This window comes from Phalacrocorax carbo, chromosome 1 (genome assembly GCF_963921805.1).
Source record: "Phalacrocorax carbo chromosome 1, bPhaCar2.1, whole genome shotgun sequence".
Lineage (NCBI taxonomy): Eukaryota > Metazoa > Chordata > Aves > Suliformes > Phalacrocoracidae > Phalacrocorax > Phalacrocorax carbo.
The window spans coordinates 202,508,882-202,530,354 of NC_087513.1; the positions used below are offsets into that span (position 1 = coordinate 202,508,882).

The window sequence follows — 21,473 nt, forward strand, 5'->3', positions numbered from 1 at the left end:
TGTGAAAAGGAGTCAAACAGAAGCACGACAAATCCAGTCCACAGGCTGAAAAGTATCCAACTCCATCCTGTTACTATCTGTCATCTTCCCAAGCATGTGTGAAGGCATCTGCCAGAACTGGCTGAATTACTAGATAGTATAAGGCAAATAATATTCATGGATCATAACTACAAGAAAGCACCTTAATGTTCTAGGCCATCACTGGTGCCTTTAGGAGGAAGGATTCATTCTGCTCAAGGATTCATTTTACTTTTTCTCAACTGTTCATTTAATAAAGACTGCATAATGATTTACCTATTACATCCAAAAGATTACGCATGCGTGGCTGTGGATAAGGATCATGTTCTGTTTGTCTCCACACACCATCAACAGTATCCTTGGTAGCCTCCACCAAATCCGCAACTTCAAATAATGACAGACTATCCAAGTTGTAATAATCCTGGAAAAAAATATTCTTAATATGGTTACTCTGCAACTAGTATCGTAGAAACATTTATACTTTTCTGAAACTGACAATTGCTGTAGTTCCCTGGGTTTTATTGCTTAACAGAATATTGCATACCCCTCTCAAAAAACAAGCATTTTGTGTAAGTTTGTTCATGTGAAGAATGCATTGATATCTGAAGCACTATTCAAGGAAACGCTTTACAGGTGCCAAAAATTTTGCATTATAGCACTCATTATCATGGTCTGCTTTTTCAGTCTTCCTTTTTACAATATCGTGAGTCAATTTCTAGTTCACAAACCATAGTATACTATTGCATTTCTACAGCAACTCTCAGTATTCAATGGTCAAATTTGCTCCCAATTAAATGTTGGCATTCCCCTGCACCATTGTCACTAGAAACGACATGAATGTCATTTAAAGCAAAATTTTGCCTAGGAAAAAATAACTAGCTATATGTTCAAATATTTGAAAAGAGTATACATATACTGACACATATTTCATAAGTGTTTTTTACTAAGTCTACAAATACATCACTGATCACACAAAAGAAAACATACTTTTGCAATGTCCTCAAATAGGTCTTTAAAATGAGAAGCTCGCTCTTTACTACACCATTTACTTCCATGATGAGCACATTCTGTCCAGAACTGAAATTCATCTATTGGTGTAAGTATAGCTGCAAATAATAATGGAAAATGTTTAAATATGAAATACAGGAATGGTCACACAATATTTCTGGTCAGAACATATTTTCTAAAGCAAATTTTTGCTGCATGGTTATGTAATTATCCTTCAACTTCTGACTCCGACTAGTTGTAGTATCAAGTTCATACCAAGAGACCAAAGTTGATCGTTGATTCCAGTCTACTCACCACAACCCGCTATATTTCACACTCTGCAGTCACTGGGATAATGAAGACTGAAAACTCAGCCTATAAACAAGTTATTTACTCCTCATTTAAAATTAACTATAAAAGACATAACTGCAAAACAAACCTCGCACATCATCTTCACTGAACTTTCTTCCTGTGTAACTAGGATCTGATCTTCTGAGAACAGTACCCAAGCCAGCTTCAAGCTCACTTAAAAGTTTCTGGAGTTTGGGATCAAATGATTTATTCCATCTCTCATCCTGCAATGAAAATTTCAAAAATTGTGACTCACATGATAAAACAATGTCTATATTCCTCCCATGTAGGGGAATAGACAGGGATCGGCGACCGGAAGATTACGGGATGTGACGGAAAGATAGACTCCTCCCCATAGGAGTGGCAGGAACAGGAACCGCAAGAGCTATATAAGCGTGTGACGCAGCCAAATAGACGGACATTTTGTATCCATCATATTGGTGTCTGTGCATCACTGTCCCCAGGGTGGGTAGAGCCCTGTGTCCCGGAGGTATGCGGCCCAAGATAAGTTCTCCCGTAGAAGCGTACAGCTACACTCCCATTAATCTTAAAAAAAAATAAATCAGATTAATAGAAGTAATTAATTACATGGTGTGATGATGCAAGAATTTATTTTTCTTAATATCAAGGAAAAGCACCTCATTCTTTTCACTTAACAATTCAGAATAATACTGTATAAATATTTTTATCACAAAATCCAAAGTAATTTCTTGGATTTATACAGGCACTCTGCAAATGTGTTCAAAATTCTTTTTTAATGAATTCTCCTATATTAAACAAATTTGGAATCTACTTCTGTAATGGAATCTGGAAATTGCTAGGATCAAATATCAAAAGTTATTGTGTCTTTCCAAAATTATATTAATATTATTACATACAAGAAATTAAAAATATTTAAATGCTGAAACTCTGCTCGTACAGCCATTTTCATCTTTTTTGACAAAAATCCACAAAGGAAATATATTCTTTAATGGAACGGAAGGAAAAGCCTCAGAACATTTAAAAAAAAAAAGCCAAACTTCAAAAAATGCAGCTGTAGAAATTAATCTAGAGTCTAGCACACCTATCTGCCACATATTATAGAATCATAGTTTGGATGATACAGACCTATGCTTTTCATATAAAATATATCTAAAACAAGCAAAGGACACAAGACAGGAATTACTGGTGAAAAGGAGGTAAGGAGCTGTTGTCTCCATTAACCACCACTGCCCAATGTATTCCACATTTCTAGTCAGGCATAGGTATGGCCAGAATCCTCCTCTCATCCCTACTGACAGGAGGTAAAGTACTTGCTTTAACTTAGAAATTAGAACTATCATCCATTATTTAAGCTCTTAAAATATTTTATTTTTAAAACATAAAATATTTATCTCAGAATATTTAACATCCTATGGAATTTCAATGTTTCAGTATAAATCTACAGAACATTTAATTCAGTATATTGCTCACCTTCAGTAATACTGGTGCAAAAACTTGTCGTACAGCTTGATAAAGGGTGTTAATTGGTGAATCTAGCATAGATGACACAAGAATATTACTGTGAAGATTTTCTTCTGTAATCACATCAGGTCGCAGCTTAAAGAACACCAACACATTATTCTTTGAATCAATACCTTCAATCTGCAATAATCAAGAAGACAGGATTCGTTTAGAAAACTGACATTGCATCTTGTACTAAATTATGAACACCATTTACACAAATTATTTACATCAAGAAAAAATCATAAAATACCATGTTACTCCCCATGGGCTCCGATAACATTCTGGTAGTATCTGATTTGCACAGAAAATGAAAACTTTTATTATAATCATTCCTGTGTTCATAGCCACCTGAATTCCAACATCATATACATAATGCCTTTTTCATTATAAAATATCTGTAAATGCCATAATTACTTACACTAATTTGATTTTGAAAACTCCACTTACCACTTTCTGGGGACAAACCATCTTGTGCCTAGAGAAAACTCAGCATGAAGTCTGTCTTTTTTACTGCATTTTTACGCTACATAACTTTGGGAATATTTTTCCAAATATTCAGTATTGTTCTCCTGAGTCTGTAAATACATAACACTATTGCGATGAATAGATTCCTCAAGGACAGAGAAAGGAATGCTCCTTCACCAGTAAAACCAAAGGTTGTAACATGACTCTTGCTCCCTTCACAGTCCAACCTACAGGTAAAGTTCCAAAAATTTCCATAAAATCAATTATTGGAACTATTTGTGGCCAAGGAGAGTTCATAGAACAGGAGAACATCATGAAACATTTGATAAAACAATATCAAAAAGTTACACTAGCTGAATTCCCAAATCATGTGCAACGGTATAGATGTGAGCATTTTTTCTATTAAAAGAAACAGAGCACTAGTAAGAACAGCTTTCAATTTTTCTGGACAGTACCAGTTTTACTTTCTTATCAGGTCTGCAGACATTGTCTCACTGACGCAACTGGCACACATTATAGTCCCAATATGCATCTGATCTTCCACAGCTGCTGGCAGTGGCTTTGTAAACGAGACAGCTGCTCAGCAGCACACCCCAAAAACTGGTACATGTAAATGTTCGGTCTTGCATGAATAATGGCATGCACTAGACTCCACAGGCTGCACAGACGATTACACCAGGAGGTATGTAAGTCACTGGTCCACCCAGAAGTTCACACGGTAACACTAGTCTTCAGTGGAGAAAAAACTGTCACGGACGGACAGGACGCCCCAGGTCTGACAGCAGAATGACGGGAGGCACGCAATGCAATCCTCCCAGTCACCTGCGTGCACCCTTGCTCAGGAACAACCACACATCAGTCTCCACCTGGCATGTGCAGCAAGATAACATGCCATTCTCCAGGCTGCATTGCATTCACACAGCGACGATATACGGCACACTAAAACGACGTATCAGCATGGGCACAACCCACTAACAAATACATCACACAGCTGACCGCATGGTCTCCACAGACTCTCGGGCCAGTAATTTCTGCGGCAGACACTGAGACCAGCATAGGTGTTTGCATCAGGAAGACGTGTCCCAAATCAGATACCAGCCTTCTGTGACCACTGCGCCTGGGCTGGACCGCAGGCTCTGCACCCCCCACTCGCACACCGGGACGCGGGGACACGCCGGGCCCGTAGGTGCCTGCAGCCACGGGGCTGGGCACCACCGTACCTTGTTGGACGCCGTGAGTTGGGTGCCCGACTGTTGCACAACGAGGAGGAACTCGTTGCCGTCGTCAAGGAAGTTGCTCAGCTCCGGACGGGACCGGAGCCCGGCGGCCAGGGCAGCGGGACCCGCAGCCGGATCCAGCCCGAAATAGTTCGCAGCCGTGGCTGAAATAAAGCGCTTCCTCTTGTCTCCCTCCCCGGCCATGGTGGCAGAGGGATCCGCCGGGCAGGATCAGGGCGACGGCGGATTCAGAGCCCCACCGGAGTGCATGGAGGGCTGACGGGAGACACCCCGAAGGCGGGCGGCGGGGAGGACGGCGGCTGGCGGCGGGGTGCGGCCCGCGGCGTCCCCGCGTCGCCGGGACCCGTCGCTATGGCGACCGAAAATGGCGGCTCCAGCGCTCTCGCGAGCTCGGTCCGGCTGGCGAGGGGCGAGCGCCGCGCGGGGAGACCAGGGAGCGCTCGACGCGCTCGGCAATCGGCAGGCAGCGTCGGGGGGCGGGGCCGGCTGAGGTGGGGGAGGTGCCCCGAGCACCACGCGCGGATGCCGCATGGCTCCGCTCTCCGGGTCTGCGAGGCGCCGCTCCGGCCCCCGCGGTGTCACGAAAACCTGGCGGCGGTTCTTTAAGTCGGCCGCCCACTCCGCCGCCCGCTCCCAGCCGCGGCGGCTCTCCACCGGCGGCCCACCCAACCTCACCCCAGCTTCCAGCGCTGCCGCCGCGGTGCCCGCGGGACACGGCCCGGCAGCTCCCGCTCCGGCGCCTGCCGGCGTCCCGCGGGCACCGGTAACGAAGGGTTCGCGCTTCACCGTTTTATTTTACTGTGAACGCGCGCTGTACCGGCCACACACCCCCGGTTCTTCCTCCTCGCGCCGCCCCCCCGCCACAACAAACCGTCCGCCCGAGCAAACAGCCCCGAGAGCCCGGCGCCAGCCCCGCCCCCACCGGAGGCCGGCCCCGCGCAGGGACCCAGAGCGGCGCATGGGTGGGGGCGGGGCGGGGCGTCAGGGCGGGGCGGGAGCGCGCCTGGCTCCGCCCACTGGGGGCGGGGCCCTGGCGGCAGTCCCGCCCCGGCGGCGCTGTCACTTCCTGCCCGGCGGTGTCTGTGTCCGGGTCGCCCGCCGTTCCCCAAGCAGCCGCTATCGCCCGGCTCCCCGCTCCCACCCCGGGCGCGACACCCGCTTCTGGGACCGGGCGGCGGCGGCGGGGCCCGCCCTGCCCGCGCGGCGAGCGGGGGGGGCGGAAGGGCCCGGCGGGGGTGGGGAGGAGCAGGGCGGGACGGGGCTCCCCTCGTCCCCTCACCGCCGGTCTCGGGGGGGGGGCGGTGAGCCCGGGGAGAGCGGGGGGGCTCGGCTGCGGGCCCCGGCGGCGGGGCGGTCCCCGCCCCGAGGCGGGACGATGCCGGTGAAGAAGAAGAGGAAGTCCTCGGGGTCGGCGGCCGCGACGGAGGACACTGGCCTTAAGAAGTGTAAACTCGGCAGGTACCGTCTCCGGGCGCGGCGCCGCCCGGCGGCAGCGGCGGGCGGGGCGGGCCCGCAGCGGCGGCTCCCGGCTGTCACGTCCCGGGCGTGCGGCCGCGGGGATGGGCGGTCGCTGCTCTACGGGCGGGGGATCCCTGGCGGCCCCGGCCGTGCGGCGGCCCCGCAGCGCTCCGCACCGCCTGCCCCGGGGCTGCGGTGGCCCTTTGTGCGGGCGGGCTTGTGTCCTGCCGCGGGTCCCGTCCCGGTGGGCCCGCCCCGGAGGTTCGGGGCGCTTGTCCTGCGGCCTCCGCGTTTGGCTCGCTCGCGCTCAGGGGAGGAACGCTCCGGACCCGCTCCCGGCCCCTGCTGGTTTTGCCTTTCGCCGCACCGGTAGGGCCAATTCCAGCATTTGTCCCCGCATGCGATCCAGCCTTTTTCCTGGGGTAGGCAGCTCTCCTCACTTTAACGTAGACACTCTGAGACACTCTGAGTGTCTACGTTAAATCCTTTTTTTTTTTTTTTTTTTTTTTCAGTGAAATGAAAGGAGAGGTCAGGACACTCCAGAACAAAATCAGGAAGGGTTTTTTCTAATAAATACAGGAGTCTGAAGCGTCTTGTTCGTTGACTACCATAAAAAGATCGGTTATGTCCTGATACCCAGAAATCACCATTAGAATGATAAACCGTTAGTATGGTGTAGCAGGAGCTTCTAGCGTGGCTTCCCTAAAGTAACTGTATGCCTTTTTCATCTATTAGAACTTATTAAGTATGTCAGTAAACCATTAGTTACTAGAAACCTCCTGAGGACATAAGAATACAAAGGACTTACAACATCAGCGCTTTGGGAATGGCTACTGCAAGAAACTGTGGCATATGGCCTTTCTCATAGGTTGACTGAGCTTGAACTTAGAAGTACCCAGGCTTTTGTTTTGTTATGACTATTCGTTTTGGATAACTGTTCCTGAGCTCGCTTTCTGTGGTCATTAATGATCTTTTAGTTTCAGTCTAAATTTATTTATAGCCAGTTAATAACCATTCTTGTGCCTTGCCTACATTATCCTTTATATAACACTCCTCCCTCACGGTTCTGCCTTACAGTGTATTCAGAGTGAGCACTTTTGTTTTCTCATACTTTGTTTTTTTAAAATAAACAAGCTAAATTCTTCTGGTTTGTAATACCAATTTTCAGTTTCCTTGCTCATCATAGCTCTTCTCTGCATCTGCAGTTTCGGTTCATCTTTCTTGAACACTGCTGACCAAAATTGTATTATATTAATTTCTTTTACTTCAAAAAAAAAAAAAATCTTTTGAAGGCTCCCTTAAAAAAAAAGAAAAAGACTCTACAGGAAGCTACTAGTCATTGGGCAAAAACTGTGATGTAAATGAGAGGTCATACTAGCTGATCACAAAATGTTAGATACGTGAGCATTTCTGACATAGCATTCTTATATGGCAATATGTTGGTGTTATGCTTTAATAAAACCAGTGATTACAAATGGGTATATGTTAAACCTGATAAAACCAACAAGCAATAGCATACCGTACGGCTCTGTTTCTCTCTGGTGAATTGCGTTTTTAATGGCAGTTCAGTGGATGGTTGTCTGTAGTACATCTTTAATTCTAGCTTTCATCGCATAAGGCTTCATCTTGGAGAGTGTTGCATTCTTTTCCAGTGAAGCCGAAAGCGATACATGGAAGATAAAGTTGATCACCACCTCTCAGAATTGAACTATTCTTTTCCTGCTTGATGTTTTCTTTTCAAAATTGCAATACAGGAGCCGCATAATTCTAAATCCTCTCATGCAATCAACTTTCACCTCATTCTTAGAAATAATCTTAACTTGTATTTGAAAGGAGTGTGTATTGAAAAGGTGCTGCAACTCCTTACTGACTAAAACTGCTTTCAAGTGGACAGTGTTTTTGCTGGAAGGAATCAGTTGTTCTATGTATTCTTTTAAAGAATTATGAATTATGAAAATTCACCTAGCTAAACTGGGTTGTGTGTCACATAATGAAGATGATGTGGGGGGCAAAGCTGTGTGTGCTGAGCAGATTTAGCCTTACTGTAGATTGCATATTACTGTTCTGGTACGTGTACCAAACACCTATAGAATTTACAGATATTTAGTTATGTGTTTAATGTAAACAAATTAACTGAGTTTTCTTCCCAAATTTGGATGCTCAACTATAAATAGCTTGACTTTTAAATATGCCAAACTCTGCAGCTCCTGTTGACCTAAATGGGATCTGTGCATATTCGGCACTCGAAGATCATGCGGCTTATTAAAGACCTAACTTTAAATGCCTGTATGTATAAATATAAGCAGATAATAAGGCATTCGAATTACTGAGTAGTGATATTTTGACCATCTGTGTGGGGTTTTTTTTGGCTTAATATCTAGAAGGTAACAGTACTTTTGCATTTCAGAAAAAGTAATAGCTGCAATAAATTGGGCTATTAGCGGGTTGTATTTCAAGGTAATTCTGTGTTCCAACAAGTGTTGAAATAAGATGACAGACAGTTGCCCTTTAACAAATTCAGCTTTGCTGTTGATGTATATTGACTTTATAAAACAGTTTAAAATGCTTGAACTAGTAAGAAAACATTTGGAATTTAATTTAAAATTATTTCCCACTTCTCATATTAAAATAACACTTATCATCCTTGTGTTTCTATAAGTTATTGCAGATCACAAGCCTCTGGTAAAGTAATAAGTGGAGAGGAACATTTTTCAAGCAAAAAGTGCCTGGCTTGGTTTTATGAATATGCAGGTAATATGCAGTGAATTCATCTTTAAAACTATATGGTTTTGTTTAAAACAAATGAATACATCAAATATTATTTACGTTTTGCTTTTTTATGCTGATGTAGACGTAAAAGATAAGTCCATATTCGCTTCCTTGTAACAAGCACTTGAATTAGTATATCTTTTACTATGACCTTTTCAGTATTTGTTCTTTTTCACTTTTTCTTCTTTACTCTATGCTTTATAACTTACCATGGTGTTCTTTAAAATAAAATGGCTGATGTTGGACACTACAGTGTTGAACCAGGATACACTGGATGATTTTACTTCTTGATTTGAAATGGACAAGTAGAAGTCAGGACATTGAGAGACAGTTTAGACAGAAGTTTATTTCTCTACCTAGATCTTCTTTATAATGAAGTTGGAAGGATAATGAAATAGTTTTCTTGGTTTTCTATTTTACGAAATAAAATAATACATGCTTATACTGTTTTTCTTGTCTGAGAATCTGTGCTAACATTTCTGACGTTTCATTCAAAAGTGTTAGAGCCTCTTCCAAAGAAATAAGAATTGCTACCCAAGTAATAGTTGTTTTCAGTGAATATGCAGTGTATTTTGCACAATTTATTAGTCTATTGCTGCCACTGATTTACCAATTATATGGTTAGAAATTCAGGATCTGTAGACTGTTACTAATTACTTGTCTAGTCACTACTTGAAGTCCATCATAACTAGTTCGCGACTGAAACTCATTAATGGCCAGATCTCAGTATGAAACGTGAGCCAGCAAATTTATCTGCCAGCGATTGGTTTGAGTATATTTATCAGAACTGATATTTGTCTTGCAGTATTTCTGCAGTAATGAACTATTCCTGATTCTATTAATCTGCTTTCTAATATAGGTTTGAGGTATAATCTTTTAGAGTAAAGAGTCTTCTCTGAGGAAAACAATAATTCTTAGTTAATTTGTTTCAGATAAGTGCACCTGCACATACTTTTAACTTTTTTAAGGCCTGTGAATTTGTTGTTGAGTCAAAAACTGAGTGTACGAGGTTATACTTTGGTTAACCAGTAATCAAAATATGCCACGTTTCTAGCATAAAACAGAATTCCAGTGAAATTATACACCATAGCAGATTAAACATTTCCATTAAAAAAGGAAATTATGTGCACTTGCGCGCGCGCGCGCACACACACACACGTGTGTGTGTCTATATATATGAATTGTACATATGATTTCTGGGCCAAAAACACTGATTCAAGTTTATACTTGTCATTACCAGTGAACCCTTATATGTGTTTTTCTTCATAACTTAAACTTGAAATTTTCTTAACACATTCTACATAATGGCTTCTCAAAATAACATGACAGCGTTTTGCTTACCGAGGCAAAATGTTATTTGCAATAGTTTCCAATAGGTAGGGGTTCATGATCTCAAATGCCAGTTGCATTTTATTTTCCTGTAAAAGTAGCCATTCTCAATAGTTTATATCAACTGTTCTTATCTCACAGCCAGTAATTATTCAAAGTACACTCTCCAAACGCTTACAAAGTATTCTGCTTACTGTAACAGATGCAGATGAAGTGGAGACAGGTATCGTCAAGGGTGGGAAAAAAACCCGAAACTGTTCTGTCTATGTATAAATAGCAAAATTTGCCAAAGAATCATAAAATGCCATGTTGTTTTGGAAGATAGAGCCTTTACCGTTCACATGGGTTCATATTCACTAAAACAATGTTAACAGAATGATCCAAGATACATCAAAATAGCGTGCCATAATATTTGGTTGCCCAGTAGGAGTCATTTTTGGAACAGGCTTAGCAGAAATAACTGCAACCAGAGAGAAATTCAGAGAAACAAAGCATTGTAGAGTGTGTGTATGTGCTCTTTAAATACGCTATTTTGCTGCTTTTTAGAGGCTTTCTTTGTGTTAAAATGGAAAAGTGACAGCATAACACTAACTGTTGTGGCCCTAATCACGGTATTTTCTGCTTTGTACATGGCTAACATGCTTAGCATTTTTCTGATTTATTGTCATCACTCTCTTCATATTACTCAGCACTGTAAAACTAACCATACGTTATTTGAAGGTTCATCCTCTTCTGTGTCAGTGCAAACCCATAATGTTAACATCATTGAAAGAGTAATATCTGTAATAGTAGCTTAGGTAGAATTTATTTTTTGTTGTTGTTGATAAAATAACTCTTTGAAGAATATCATTATATATGTATTATTTTATATAGGGAGAGTGTATATATTAATAGAGAGTAACTTTAGCACAGAGTAGCAGTACCTAAGTTGTCTTAAAAACAGTTGACTGCCACAGTTATTGGAGTTGACCTACGTCAATGGGAAACTCAGTGGAGTCTTTCGAAAACTCACATACATGAACTAAGGTAGCTTGTCCGCTGTTGCGGGGAGACAGTGCGCAACATGGAAGTTCTGGTTTAGTTTTGCTTTTAGTTCATAGTGTTACTTCATATATAATAAACCTGTCTCCACGCTGCAGCTGATAGAATGGTTCTAATAAAAAAGCTACTTAATGGTGTAATTCAGTGTTTTTAAAGATAGGTTATATGCAGTGTAGTCTAATTATTGTTGTGTATAATCCTTGTGAGCAGTGAATGTTACTTAGATTTCTGTCTGGTTTCTGTTTGGTTTTGAAGGTCCCGATGAAGTTGTGGGGCCTGAAGGAATGGAAAAGTTCTGCGAAGACATCGGTGTTGAGCCTGAAAATGTACGTTTCTTGCATGATACTATAACACTTTAAAAGGGGGTATTGGATAAGATTAAGTTCTGTGTAAAACTCTTAATGTCAGTAAGCAGACAGTTGTTTGTTCTCCTGCTTTTAGGAGCTGTTCTAAGACACATCAGCTGAATACATCAATTATGCATGGTCTGTGTGAGAGGTTGTTTGTTTTATTATAGTAATGCTTCACTTCCAGAAATTGAAATTAAGGGAAAGATTGCACATAGCTGAATTATTAAATGGTAAAGTGCAGGCATGTACAACAATTACTAGAATGTTTGAATGCTTAGAGTTTTCTTCCTGGACATGTAGAAATCAGCCTTTTCTTACACACTGACTCCTTTTCTCCACTTGTTTTTTTTTTCCCCTAGATTATTATGTTAGTTTTAGCCTGGAAACTAGAGGCTGAAAGCATGGGATTTTTTACCAAGGAAGAATGGTTAAAAGGAATGACCTCATTACAGTAAGAGTGTTTTTAGATATATAATAGAATGTTCTATTTTTATGTTTGTACCACTGGCTTAATTATTTTTGCCCTCTGTTTCTTGTGCATTGGCAATAAGACACAGAAACTGGCTTTTAGGTCTGGGCTCAGTCGACAACTGGAAGTAGCTACTGTTCATGAGGTTGTGAATCTGATGAGTTCACTCAAATGATAGTTTTGCATAACCCTAATAAGTCAGGTTTTGGTGGCTGCTGTTTCTTACAAAAAATATGTTGAAGTATCATTCTAGATAGCAGACACAAGTAAGTAGATCTAGAGATACCCATAAGCATATATCAACACTGGTATTCTAGAAAGTTTTTACTGATTTCTGAGCTGTATAGATGAGGACTGCATTGGTAATAATTTTGGTTATTAGTGTTATTTATTAGATGCAGGTCAGAAGCCATGCTTAATGCTTAAGTTAAATAACACTTATTCAGTTATAAATAAACTTCTCACTCCTTCAGTTTATAAGAATTTTTGGTGAGATAATGCTAAAGAGATTGTTTCTTTCATGAAACTAATCAGCTTTTTGTGACACTTAGCTCAGTTGTCACTTTCTGTTTGTTCTTCATGAAACTACTTATGGTACTTGACTTGTTATGACGCTGCATTCAGTATTAAAAATGTTAGGGAGCTACTGTTGCAGGTACAGCATGGTGGGAAAGAGGGGCTGATTTGACCCTCGGTGTTGGCACAATTGCCCTATCAGTTGTGAACTGGTTTGGGAAATTGTACGGGGCAGATACTCCATAGTCTTGAATAACCAGAGGGTAAGTGACTCTGGCCTGACTCTTGTGCAAATTTTACCCGATTTGGGATCGGGCTTCCCATTGATGCCATAATTATTTTGTGACTGTCAGAAGCTCTTAAATTTAGTAAGAGCTGGAATGATTAAATAGCCTGAAATTCAGGATGACAGAGATTAAATTCTGGGTGCATAAATTTTTAAATGCTGTAAATGGGTATAATTTGGTCACTTATCTGAAGTGCTTAATTTTTATGCCCAGATGGAAGCTCTCAAGAGTTAGCTGGTCTAGCAGAATGCAAGCACAAAGATGTATGAAATCAGGCACCTCTTCAGAGCCAATATTAAAGATTTTGTTTCTAATAATCTGCTGTGAATAGGAATCTTTTTGGTTCTTTTAAGAACAGAGCTGTTCATGGTGTAGGTTAAATGTGTGTAAGACAGAAAATGTGGTACTGCTGTGCATTTTTATATATACAGACTTATGATCAGAGCACTTGCTTAAGCCTAAACCATTTAACCTGTCTGTTTTGCTTCCCCTGGATGTGCTCTAATAGCAGGCTGTAGACTAAGCAGCTGGATGAAGCAGTGACATTCACATAAAGGAATTCAAGATTCGTTGGGTTGAAAAGAGAATATAAATCTGTAGACTTGTGCTGTTTGTGTGTACTGGGAAGGAAGGATAGTATTATGGGATTCCATCTGGGATGGGGGAATCTAGTTTATCTTGAAAGATTTGACAAAGTTTTGAAGGAGAAAGGTTTTATGCTCTTAAAGCAACAGATTATTATTGCATTCTTGCACAGCATTTTTTTTTTTACATTTTTTCATGAAGAAATTACACTAAAATGCATTGAAAGCCTAGAGTGTATTCTAAGAGTTCTATTACAGAATACCTTATGTGACATTTCACATATTCTGAAAGAAGGAATGGCATGAACAGGGTTGGGTGAAATTCAACTCCATAGTAGGACACCTAAATGTGTGGTTTATATGCAAGAGATGGATTTGTTAAACTCTTACTCCAAACTTGGGGGATCCAGTAAATGTAACAGAGTCTAGGGAGGTGTTCAGTTTGCTGTAAGACCCAGTGACTGGTCACCTGAGTTACTCTTACAGGTTGGTTGGCTAGACTTCTATGAATGGCAACACCTAAAGCTGAGACACCTACATCTATCTACATTTAGATGCCAAGATTTGGGGTGCCTGAATTTTGAAGATACTTTCTTTTTGCATGTGCTTTTGTAGTATGCTGGTAAAGTTTGTTCTTTAGAGAGGAAGAAAAAAATAAATATGTGATAAGGTATACACTGTCAAAATTAAGGTGGATCAAGCACTAAGCAGCTTATGAGACGTAAACAACTTCAGCTGCAAAAGTGAGATTTCTAGTATATCATGTTGGTAGGGTGAATTCTGCCCTGTATATATATATGTGTGTGTGTATGTGTATTTTATGTGAAAGCTGTGTGTCTGAATCTAAATTAATCACCTGAAGCTCTTTTCACAGTCAGCAGAGAGAAACTAGTCCTTCTGCTAGGCAGTTTATTTCAGCTCCTTTTTTAAACACCTCCTTGGGATGAAATTAATAGCTCTCAGGAAGTGACTGTTGATCTACATTGGCTTTAAAGCCATTGGAGGGTGAATAACAGAGTTGATCCTTTTAACTATGTATCTGAGTTAAAGGAGAAGCATATGCATGTATTTATCAGTTGTAGGCTTTACAGACCTACAAAGGAAAAAAAAAGTTATGAAATGAAGGTGAAGAAAAGATCACAATTCACAACTTTATTAAACTCTGCAGAAGTCATTGTTTGAACTAGGTGAATACAAAGAATTTCGTGTGTAAGGAAGTTGAGGCATAGGCAGCTGTATTTTCTGAGTACTTTCCTCTGGCTATTTTTTTTAACCTTAGAATTTGAGCCAAATTTTACATTAAAGTTGAACTTCTGAAAAATGAATGGCCAGGTAAAGGGGAGAGAGCCAAATTAGATTCCAACTAAGGGAAAGACAAGGTTACAATCTCACGTTTTTAGGTACAATAGAAGCTGCATGAGAGAGAGAGGCAGGAAAGTCAGTTTGTAACTTCTTGCTGTTTGCAGAGTTAGTAGTAAAACCAGCTTATTTGGGTTGGTTTTAATAATAGCCTAATATCAACTGTTTTTCCAACGAGCTTTTTGCTTGTAATTGCCCTTGTTTCTGTTAATGTTTGAGGCTAACACAAAGCATGGTGTAAATAGGGGAGTTGTTTATGCCAGTATAGCATTCAATGTACACTGGAATCTAAATTTCCAGTCTCCAGACCTGTAAATCAATTGACATAATAAAACTACAGCATTGTCAGGGCACAGAAAAGATGTCCCTTTGCTCTTTTAAGCCATTACTTCCTTGGACCTCTGTATGCTTCAGTTACACCATGGAACCTAAATTTCAGAAGATCCCATTTCAGTGCTTGAAGAGAGTACATGGGCTAGACGGATATCACTTCATTTTTTTCCATCTGGAGGGCTGGCTGATGGCAGGGGAACTCTTTCGTAGATTAAAAGACATTCAAACTACTTTAAACCAAAAGCATTTAATGGTAGTATAAAATATTGGTATACATCTTACGAATTTTTCTTTTTAGTAAAAGACACGCATGTGTGATTAACTTCGAAATATGAAACATTGGAATATCTGAGTAGGAGTTATTGAATCATCACTGTCTCCATGTTAGCTATGCCTCACATGAACTTTCTACCTGAATAGAAATCAAAATAGGACTGCTTTGTGGTGCTAATTTAAGGTCTGTTATAAATATGATGTAGGGATGAGAAGAGAACAACAGAATCTTAGGTTGGATGGGACCTCAGGGATCATCTAGTCCAACCTTTCTAGGAAGAGCACGGTCTAAACAAGATGGCCCAGCACCCTGTCCAGGCAAATCTTGAAGGTGTCCAACGTGGCCAAGTCAACCACTTCCCTGGGGAGATTATTCCAATGGGTGACTGTCCTCACTGTGAAGAATTTCCCTCTCGTGTCCAATCGGAATCTCCCCAAGAGCAACTTGTGTCCATTCCCCCTTGTCCTCTCCATGTGACTCCATGTAAAAAGGGAGTTTCCATCTTCTTTGGAGCTACCCCTTAAGTACTGGTATGTGATGATGAGATGCCCTCTGAGCCTCCTTTTCTCAAGGCTGAACAAACCCAGCTCTCCCAGCCTATCCTCATATGGCAGCTTCCCAGTCCTTTGATCATCTTGGTGGCCCTTCTCTGGATCCCTTCCAGCCTGTCCACATCCTTTTTGTAGAGCAGGGACCAGAACTCTACACAGTGCTCCAGGTGTGGCCTGACAAGTGCTGAGTAGAGTGGGATGATGACTTCTTTCTCTCTGCTGGCAATGCCTTTTTTGATGCAACCCAGCATCTTGTTGGCCGACTTGGCCACAGCAGCACACTGTTTGCTCATGTTGAGCTTCCTGTCCACCAGCACCCCCAGGTCCCTTTCCACAGAGCTGCTCTCCAGCCAGGTGGATCCCAGTCTGTGCTGCACTCCCGGGTTATGTTTTCCCAGGTGCAAGACCTTACAGTTTTCCTTGTTGAACTTCATAAGGTTCTTGTTGGCCCACTCTTCCAGCCTATCCAGATCTCCCTGCAGAGCAGCTCTCCCTTCTGGAGTGTCTACTTCCCCACTCAACTTGGTGTCATCAGCAAACTTCATCAGGCTACACTTGATGCTGTTGTCCAGATCACTTATAAAGATGTTGAATAACATTGGGCCCAATATCAATCCCTGGGGGACCCACTTGTGACAGGTTGCCAGTTTGAGAAAGAGCTATTTGCCACCACCCTTTGGGTGCCGCCTGTCAGCCAATTCCCCACCCACTGCATAGACCATTTGTCTAGGCCATAACGCATCAATTCCTCCAGGAGGAGACTGTGGGGGACCGTATCAAAGGCCTTGGAGAAGAATGTAGTAAGCTAATGTCTACTTTTGTTGATCTTGAAATAACTTACTTTAATGCTGTCTTTCAGTAAAGGCAGTTCAAGAAATCACATCTTTTTCTAGTCCCTCTACAGGAGTTTGGTGTTAATTCAGTTGTGCTTATGAGATGGTTGTTCTGACTAAAAAAGAAAAATACTGGTGGGAAGCCTGTTCTAAATATGGGTAACCTCCGTCATCTTGTTTATGGTGCAGCCACACAAGCAGCTATATCTCTATAAAAGAGGAGTTTGACAGCTCCTTACCTCACTACTATGAAGAAAATCAGTCACCAGGTGTGGAAATGCCTTAAATAGCTTTAACAGAGATACATTCCTGCATCAGACTTCAGAGGGTGGTACCTGTCTGTGTGTGATCCATTGGACTATTTAAATAGGTTGACAATAGCTCAGGATTCTTGAGGCATAATAATGGCACTTTTTCATACCAACTTTTTCAAGAGAATCACTTCTGCATTAAAATACATATAGCAAATAGTACAGTAGACAATAACATGAATTAAAAACATGAGCATTTAGTTAGTGTTAGTGTTGTTTAAAACTGAACAACATAAGCATTTAGTTAGGTTTTAAATATTGTCCTCAAATGTAGAGGACAATATTATTGAGGTATGAATGTTTAAACCTAGAAAGAAGAGAGGTTAATATAAAATGAGGTCCTTTGTAGCATAGCATAATACTGTTTTAAGAGTTAACGGATAGAATACATAGACCAATTAGACAAAAAAGTAGTTTTATCTTTAGATAAATTTACCAAAGCTTTTTTAACAATATTTCTTTTCATCTTCATGTATGATTTATTGCAAAGTATATTAGTTCTTGTCATCTGAATATGCAGTCTAATTAGCTAATAGTTCTATTTATTTAGTACTGATCTTGGCTGGGACTTGGTGCTGCTTTAGGTAGATGCTGCTAGAGACAAGAAATAACAAAAGGCTTCATCAGCTGGAATGGCTACGTTTGTCTTGTCAGCAGCCTGAGAGGGGCAGACAGACAGACATGCATACACAGGCTGGCAGACCTGAGGAACGGGAAGTATCGGCTGTGGGCAAAGTACAGCATCAAAATGCAGCGTCTCAGCAACCTGCTGCGGTACTCCTGAAGGGGCCTTGCTATGAGCGACGGTGGCGAGTCCATAAGGAGCTGTTAAAGATGCAAATGTATTCTCTGAGAGGCAGGCTGCCAGAAGGGGGACACATTACCAAAGGAAGTATTTATGTGCATCTGCATTTCTGAAAGTACTGCTTCTGTCATGCAGGATACAGGGAAAGGTGAAATTTTTTTTTTTATTAGATCATGGCAGCTATTATTTTATAAGAATAAAATGTGGTATGACTGCTCTTTTGAGTGAGTCTTTCCTGGAGTACTATCGTGTAGATTACATTCTCCTCTGCCATTGCTGGTGAATCTAACCCATTCTCTACTTGGAAACAAAAGTCCTTGCTAAGTAAAATACATGGAGATCTTCTTTTCTGCCAAAGGGCTATTTTTGCCAAAGGGTTATCCTGTCAGCTGGCAGACCTGTACATTCTCCTACAGCCTGTGAGTTACCAGTTGAATAGCTACTGACTAATCCAGGTGATAGGCTTATCAGAGCTTGCATTCATCAGTCATAAAACATGAGTGGACTAGTATGTTTTGCGGAGTGCCTGCTCAATCCTGCCACTCATAAATATGTAGTCTTGAAGTGTGTTTAGGGTTTGTTTTTCTCTGAAGACGTATAACATAAAGCCTGATTTACAGCTAGATCTTACCGCCTTAATGCACACTGAATAGTGTTTTCTCCAAACCTTCGTAGTGATTGAAAGGTAAAAGTGCTGGGTATAAGTATAAATTGCAGAGTATGGCATAAAAAAACTATTTGAGAAGTAAAGAAGAGGCTTTGTATTATGTTGCTGATAGAGTTTTAAAAAAACTTGAATGCGAGGCATTCATCATTTCAGTAAGCTGCAAAGGTTGAGCATGTCCAGTGTTCTTTAAGTCACTTTTATGGAGTTACTCCTGTACTGCTAATGATTGCACTTTGATGATTTTAATTTTTTATGTTTGCTGGCATTTTTGTCATTGTCCCAATGTTTTGTTTCATACTTCTAACATCACTTGTTTTTCTTATTTTAAGGTGTGACTGTACAGAAAAATTACAGAGTAAATTTGACTTCTTGCGGTCACAATTGAATGACATTTCATCCTTTAAGAATATCTACAGATACGCCTTTGATTTTGCAAGGGTAAGACTACTGAAATGTTAGAGAAGTTCTTATTTTAATTTTTCAGTGGGCTTGTGCTTGAGTCGTTTTTGTGCTTTCTTTATTCTACCTTAGGATAAAGACCAGCGAAGTCTGGATATTGATACTGCAAAATCCATGTTAGCTCTTCTGCTTGGAAGAACTTGGCCACTGTTTTCAGTATTTTATCAATACCTGGAGGTACAAGTTTCCTTGACTTTCTGAATGGTGACATAGCAGTTGGGCTGTTCTGTGAAAAGATTTCAGGATTTGTGTTGTTTTGCTCAATAATGTATCCATATTGCTCCTTTTCCCTTGCTCAATGTGCTTATGAATCAGTGATGTTCTAGTATGCATCACAGACTCTTTGCCCCCACCCTGCCTTCTCCTATCAAAGGCAATTAAAATTCTGTCTTAATTGGATTATAAAGGTAAATTTAAAATTATAGAGCCTTGATGGTCTCTACAGCTGCGTCTGTCCTGAATTCCAAGTTTGCTTTGTGTAGACACAGTATGTAGGTACCTGGAGCTCTGGCTGTCTCCAGAAAGTTTTGGTCAGCTCAGCTGCAAGTGACTTATTAACATGGACTTGTGTAGGTTGTGGAGCATGCTAGGCTTGAGACTATTCCCTGGCTTCAAATCAGTAATAACGTTGCAAAGTAGCTGTCCTTATGATCATACCGTATTTTACCCTGGGGAAAAGAAGATTTTTGTCAGCATTCATTCTGGAAATGTGTCTGAGCTAGGTGTGCCCCACTTCAGGGCAAGATGAAAATTTACCAGTTTTTGAAGCTTAAGAGTGGTGACTTCCTGATTCCTGATATTTCGATTTTTGCTCTGATCTTTCAAGAAATTATTTTTATGTTGTTTCAGAACTAAGAAATATGTACATGTAGTATTTCAAAAAGTGGAAAACCCATGAAATAGTGGCAGTTATTACCATTAAATTGTTTGTTAGGAACTGATTAAAGATAAAATGAGAGGAATGAGATGCAGCATTACCAAATGTCACTTGACACTTTAATGTTCTGAAATTATTTTCCCTAGCAATCAAAGTATAGAGTTATGAACAAGGATCAGTGGTACAATGTGCTAGAGTTCAGCAGAACTGTCCATGCGGATCTTAGCAACTATGATGAAGATGGTGCATGTAAGTATTCTTAACGCTTTTCTTATTCAACTATTACTTCAGTATTTTCAATTTGCATAAAAAAAATTTCTGTAACAGAAACAATGCTGTAAGGTCTGAAATATCCCTTCTCCAACAATGCATAGAAAAACTCTCCTGATAACCATTCAGTTTCAAACTGCAGATATTAATTGTGGCAGTATGTTAGGGTATGATTGTGTACTTGAGTCAACTTATATTCAGTTGAGGATCGAGTGAAGCTGCTTGCTACATGAAATTATAGACTTGCAAATAGAATTATAAACAGTAAACTCTCACTTTCTACTAATATATAATAAACTCCAGTTTAAGTGTAAAGTAGCCTACCTGCTGGTACTTGGGGCTGAACTCTACACCTGGCTGATAGTCATACTGTGACTGAATTGCAGTAGGCACCCCATTTTGGTCCGTGTTCTAATTATGTGCAATTTTGAAAGCTCTGGGAAGAAGGGATTAGGTGCACCTGTCAGAAGTAATGAACACTTTTTTCTGTAGTTCTGTGTAGTGTTGTTTGTGCACTTTTTGCCGCCCTTGGATTGAAATTAATGTCGTCATCTTTGAGTCTTAGTAAGTATTTGACCATAGGATTGACATGGATGTTACTTAGACCAGTAGTTTTAACATTTATACTTTAAGAGAAGATGTTTGAAAGGCATTGGCAAATGTAACTCCAAGTTTCATCCATTTGCAGGGCCTGTTCTTCTGGATGAATTTGTTGAATGGCAAAAAGTTCGTCAAGCGTCATAGCAAGAATTCACAAGAAAATGCAGAAGTTTTTTTGGTGCCCACCTGTACACAAACTGATGAGAAAAACAACGGATTGCATTTTCATTCTTAAGAAAGACTTCACAGTAATTTTTTTCCTTTTTTAAGGAAATTTTCTTGTTACACGTGATATGGGCATTGAACCACACCTTTTCTGAGACTGAAAGTTTGAGTTCTTGTTTTGAGTCTTATGTTTATAGCATTTATTTCAGAACAATAAAGATTCAGTTTTGTGACAAAGGCCTAAAAGTGAAGAATGTCCCTTGAATGTGAGTGTGGTGTCTATTTTTAAAACCAAATCTTGAAGATTATCTTTCTCAGAAGTGCCCTTTGCTATGAATTTTTGAAGACCTTAAAAATGCTTAACTGGCACTGTTGCTTGCTGATGATGTGATTGTCTTGTGTGACAAACATTAGAAAGAATGACTGATTTTTTCGGAGCCCTGGGTGGGGGTGTGCTAATTTGCGTATTAAGTACTGGTCATGGGTTATGCCACAGCTTTCAGCTCCTTGTGGAGATAAAGGCCTTAAACTCTTTTATTTTTTTATTTTTTTTTCTTTTTTTACATTTGTTCAGTACCCACCCAATGGCATGACATTTAATGGCAGGCCCTTCTAAGGCAGA

At 40.8% G+C, this 21,473-nt stretch overlaps 2 protein-coding genes across 5 annotated transcripts in view; one reads left to right on the plus strand and one right to left on the minus strand.

Annotated features, from left to right (window-relative positions):
• The window catches only part of DYNC2H1 (dynein cytoplasmic 2 heavy chain 1), a 192,917-nt gene extending 187,834 nt beyond the window's left edge, over positions 1-5,083 (minus strand). For all 3 annotated transcript variants that reach the window (XM_064441295.1, XM_064441296.1, XM_064441297.1), the window contains exons 1-5: positions 4,527-5,083; positions 2,809-2,979; positions 1,445-1,580; positions 1,006-1,124; positions 295-439 (exon numbers count right to left, since the gene is read on the minus strand). In XM_064441295.1, coding sequence (XP_064297365.1) covers positions 295-439; positions 1,006-1,124; positions 1,445-1,580; positions 2,809-2,979; positions 4,527-4,727 — 772 coding nt within the window. In that variant the 5' untranslated portion in view covers positions 4,728-5,083. The remainder of the gene's footprint in view (positions 1-294; positions 440-1,005; positions 1,125-1,444; positions 1,581-2,808; positions 2,980-4,526) is intronic.
• Positions 5,084-5,198: 115 nt separating this feature from the next.
• On the plus strand, positions 5,199-21,089 carry DCUN1D5 (defective in cullin neddylation 1 domain containing 5). 2 transcript variants are annotated; one of them, XM_064441299.1, is made up of 8 exons: positions 5,199-5,307; positions 8,662-8,753; positions 11,397-11,467; positions 11,851-11,942; positions 18,810-18,918; positions 19,012-19,116; positions 19,963-20,065; positions 20,775-21,089. In XM_064441299.1, exons 3-8 carry the CDS (start codon positions 11,426-11,428, stop codon positions 20,828-20,830), a joined length of 507 nt encoding a protein of 168 aa, XP_064297369.1. In that variant the 5' UTR covers positions 5,199-5,307; positions 8,662-8,753; positions 11,397-11,425; the 3' UTR covers positions 20,831-21,089. The 2 variants fall into 2 exon arrangements, with proteins under 2 accessions (XP_064297369.1, XP_064297368.1); XM_064441298.1 differs by lacking the exon at positions 5,199-5,307 and adding an exon at positions 5,560-6,002.
• The last annotated feature ends 384 nt before the right edge of the window (positions 21,090-21,473 follow it).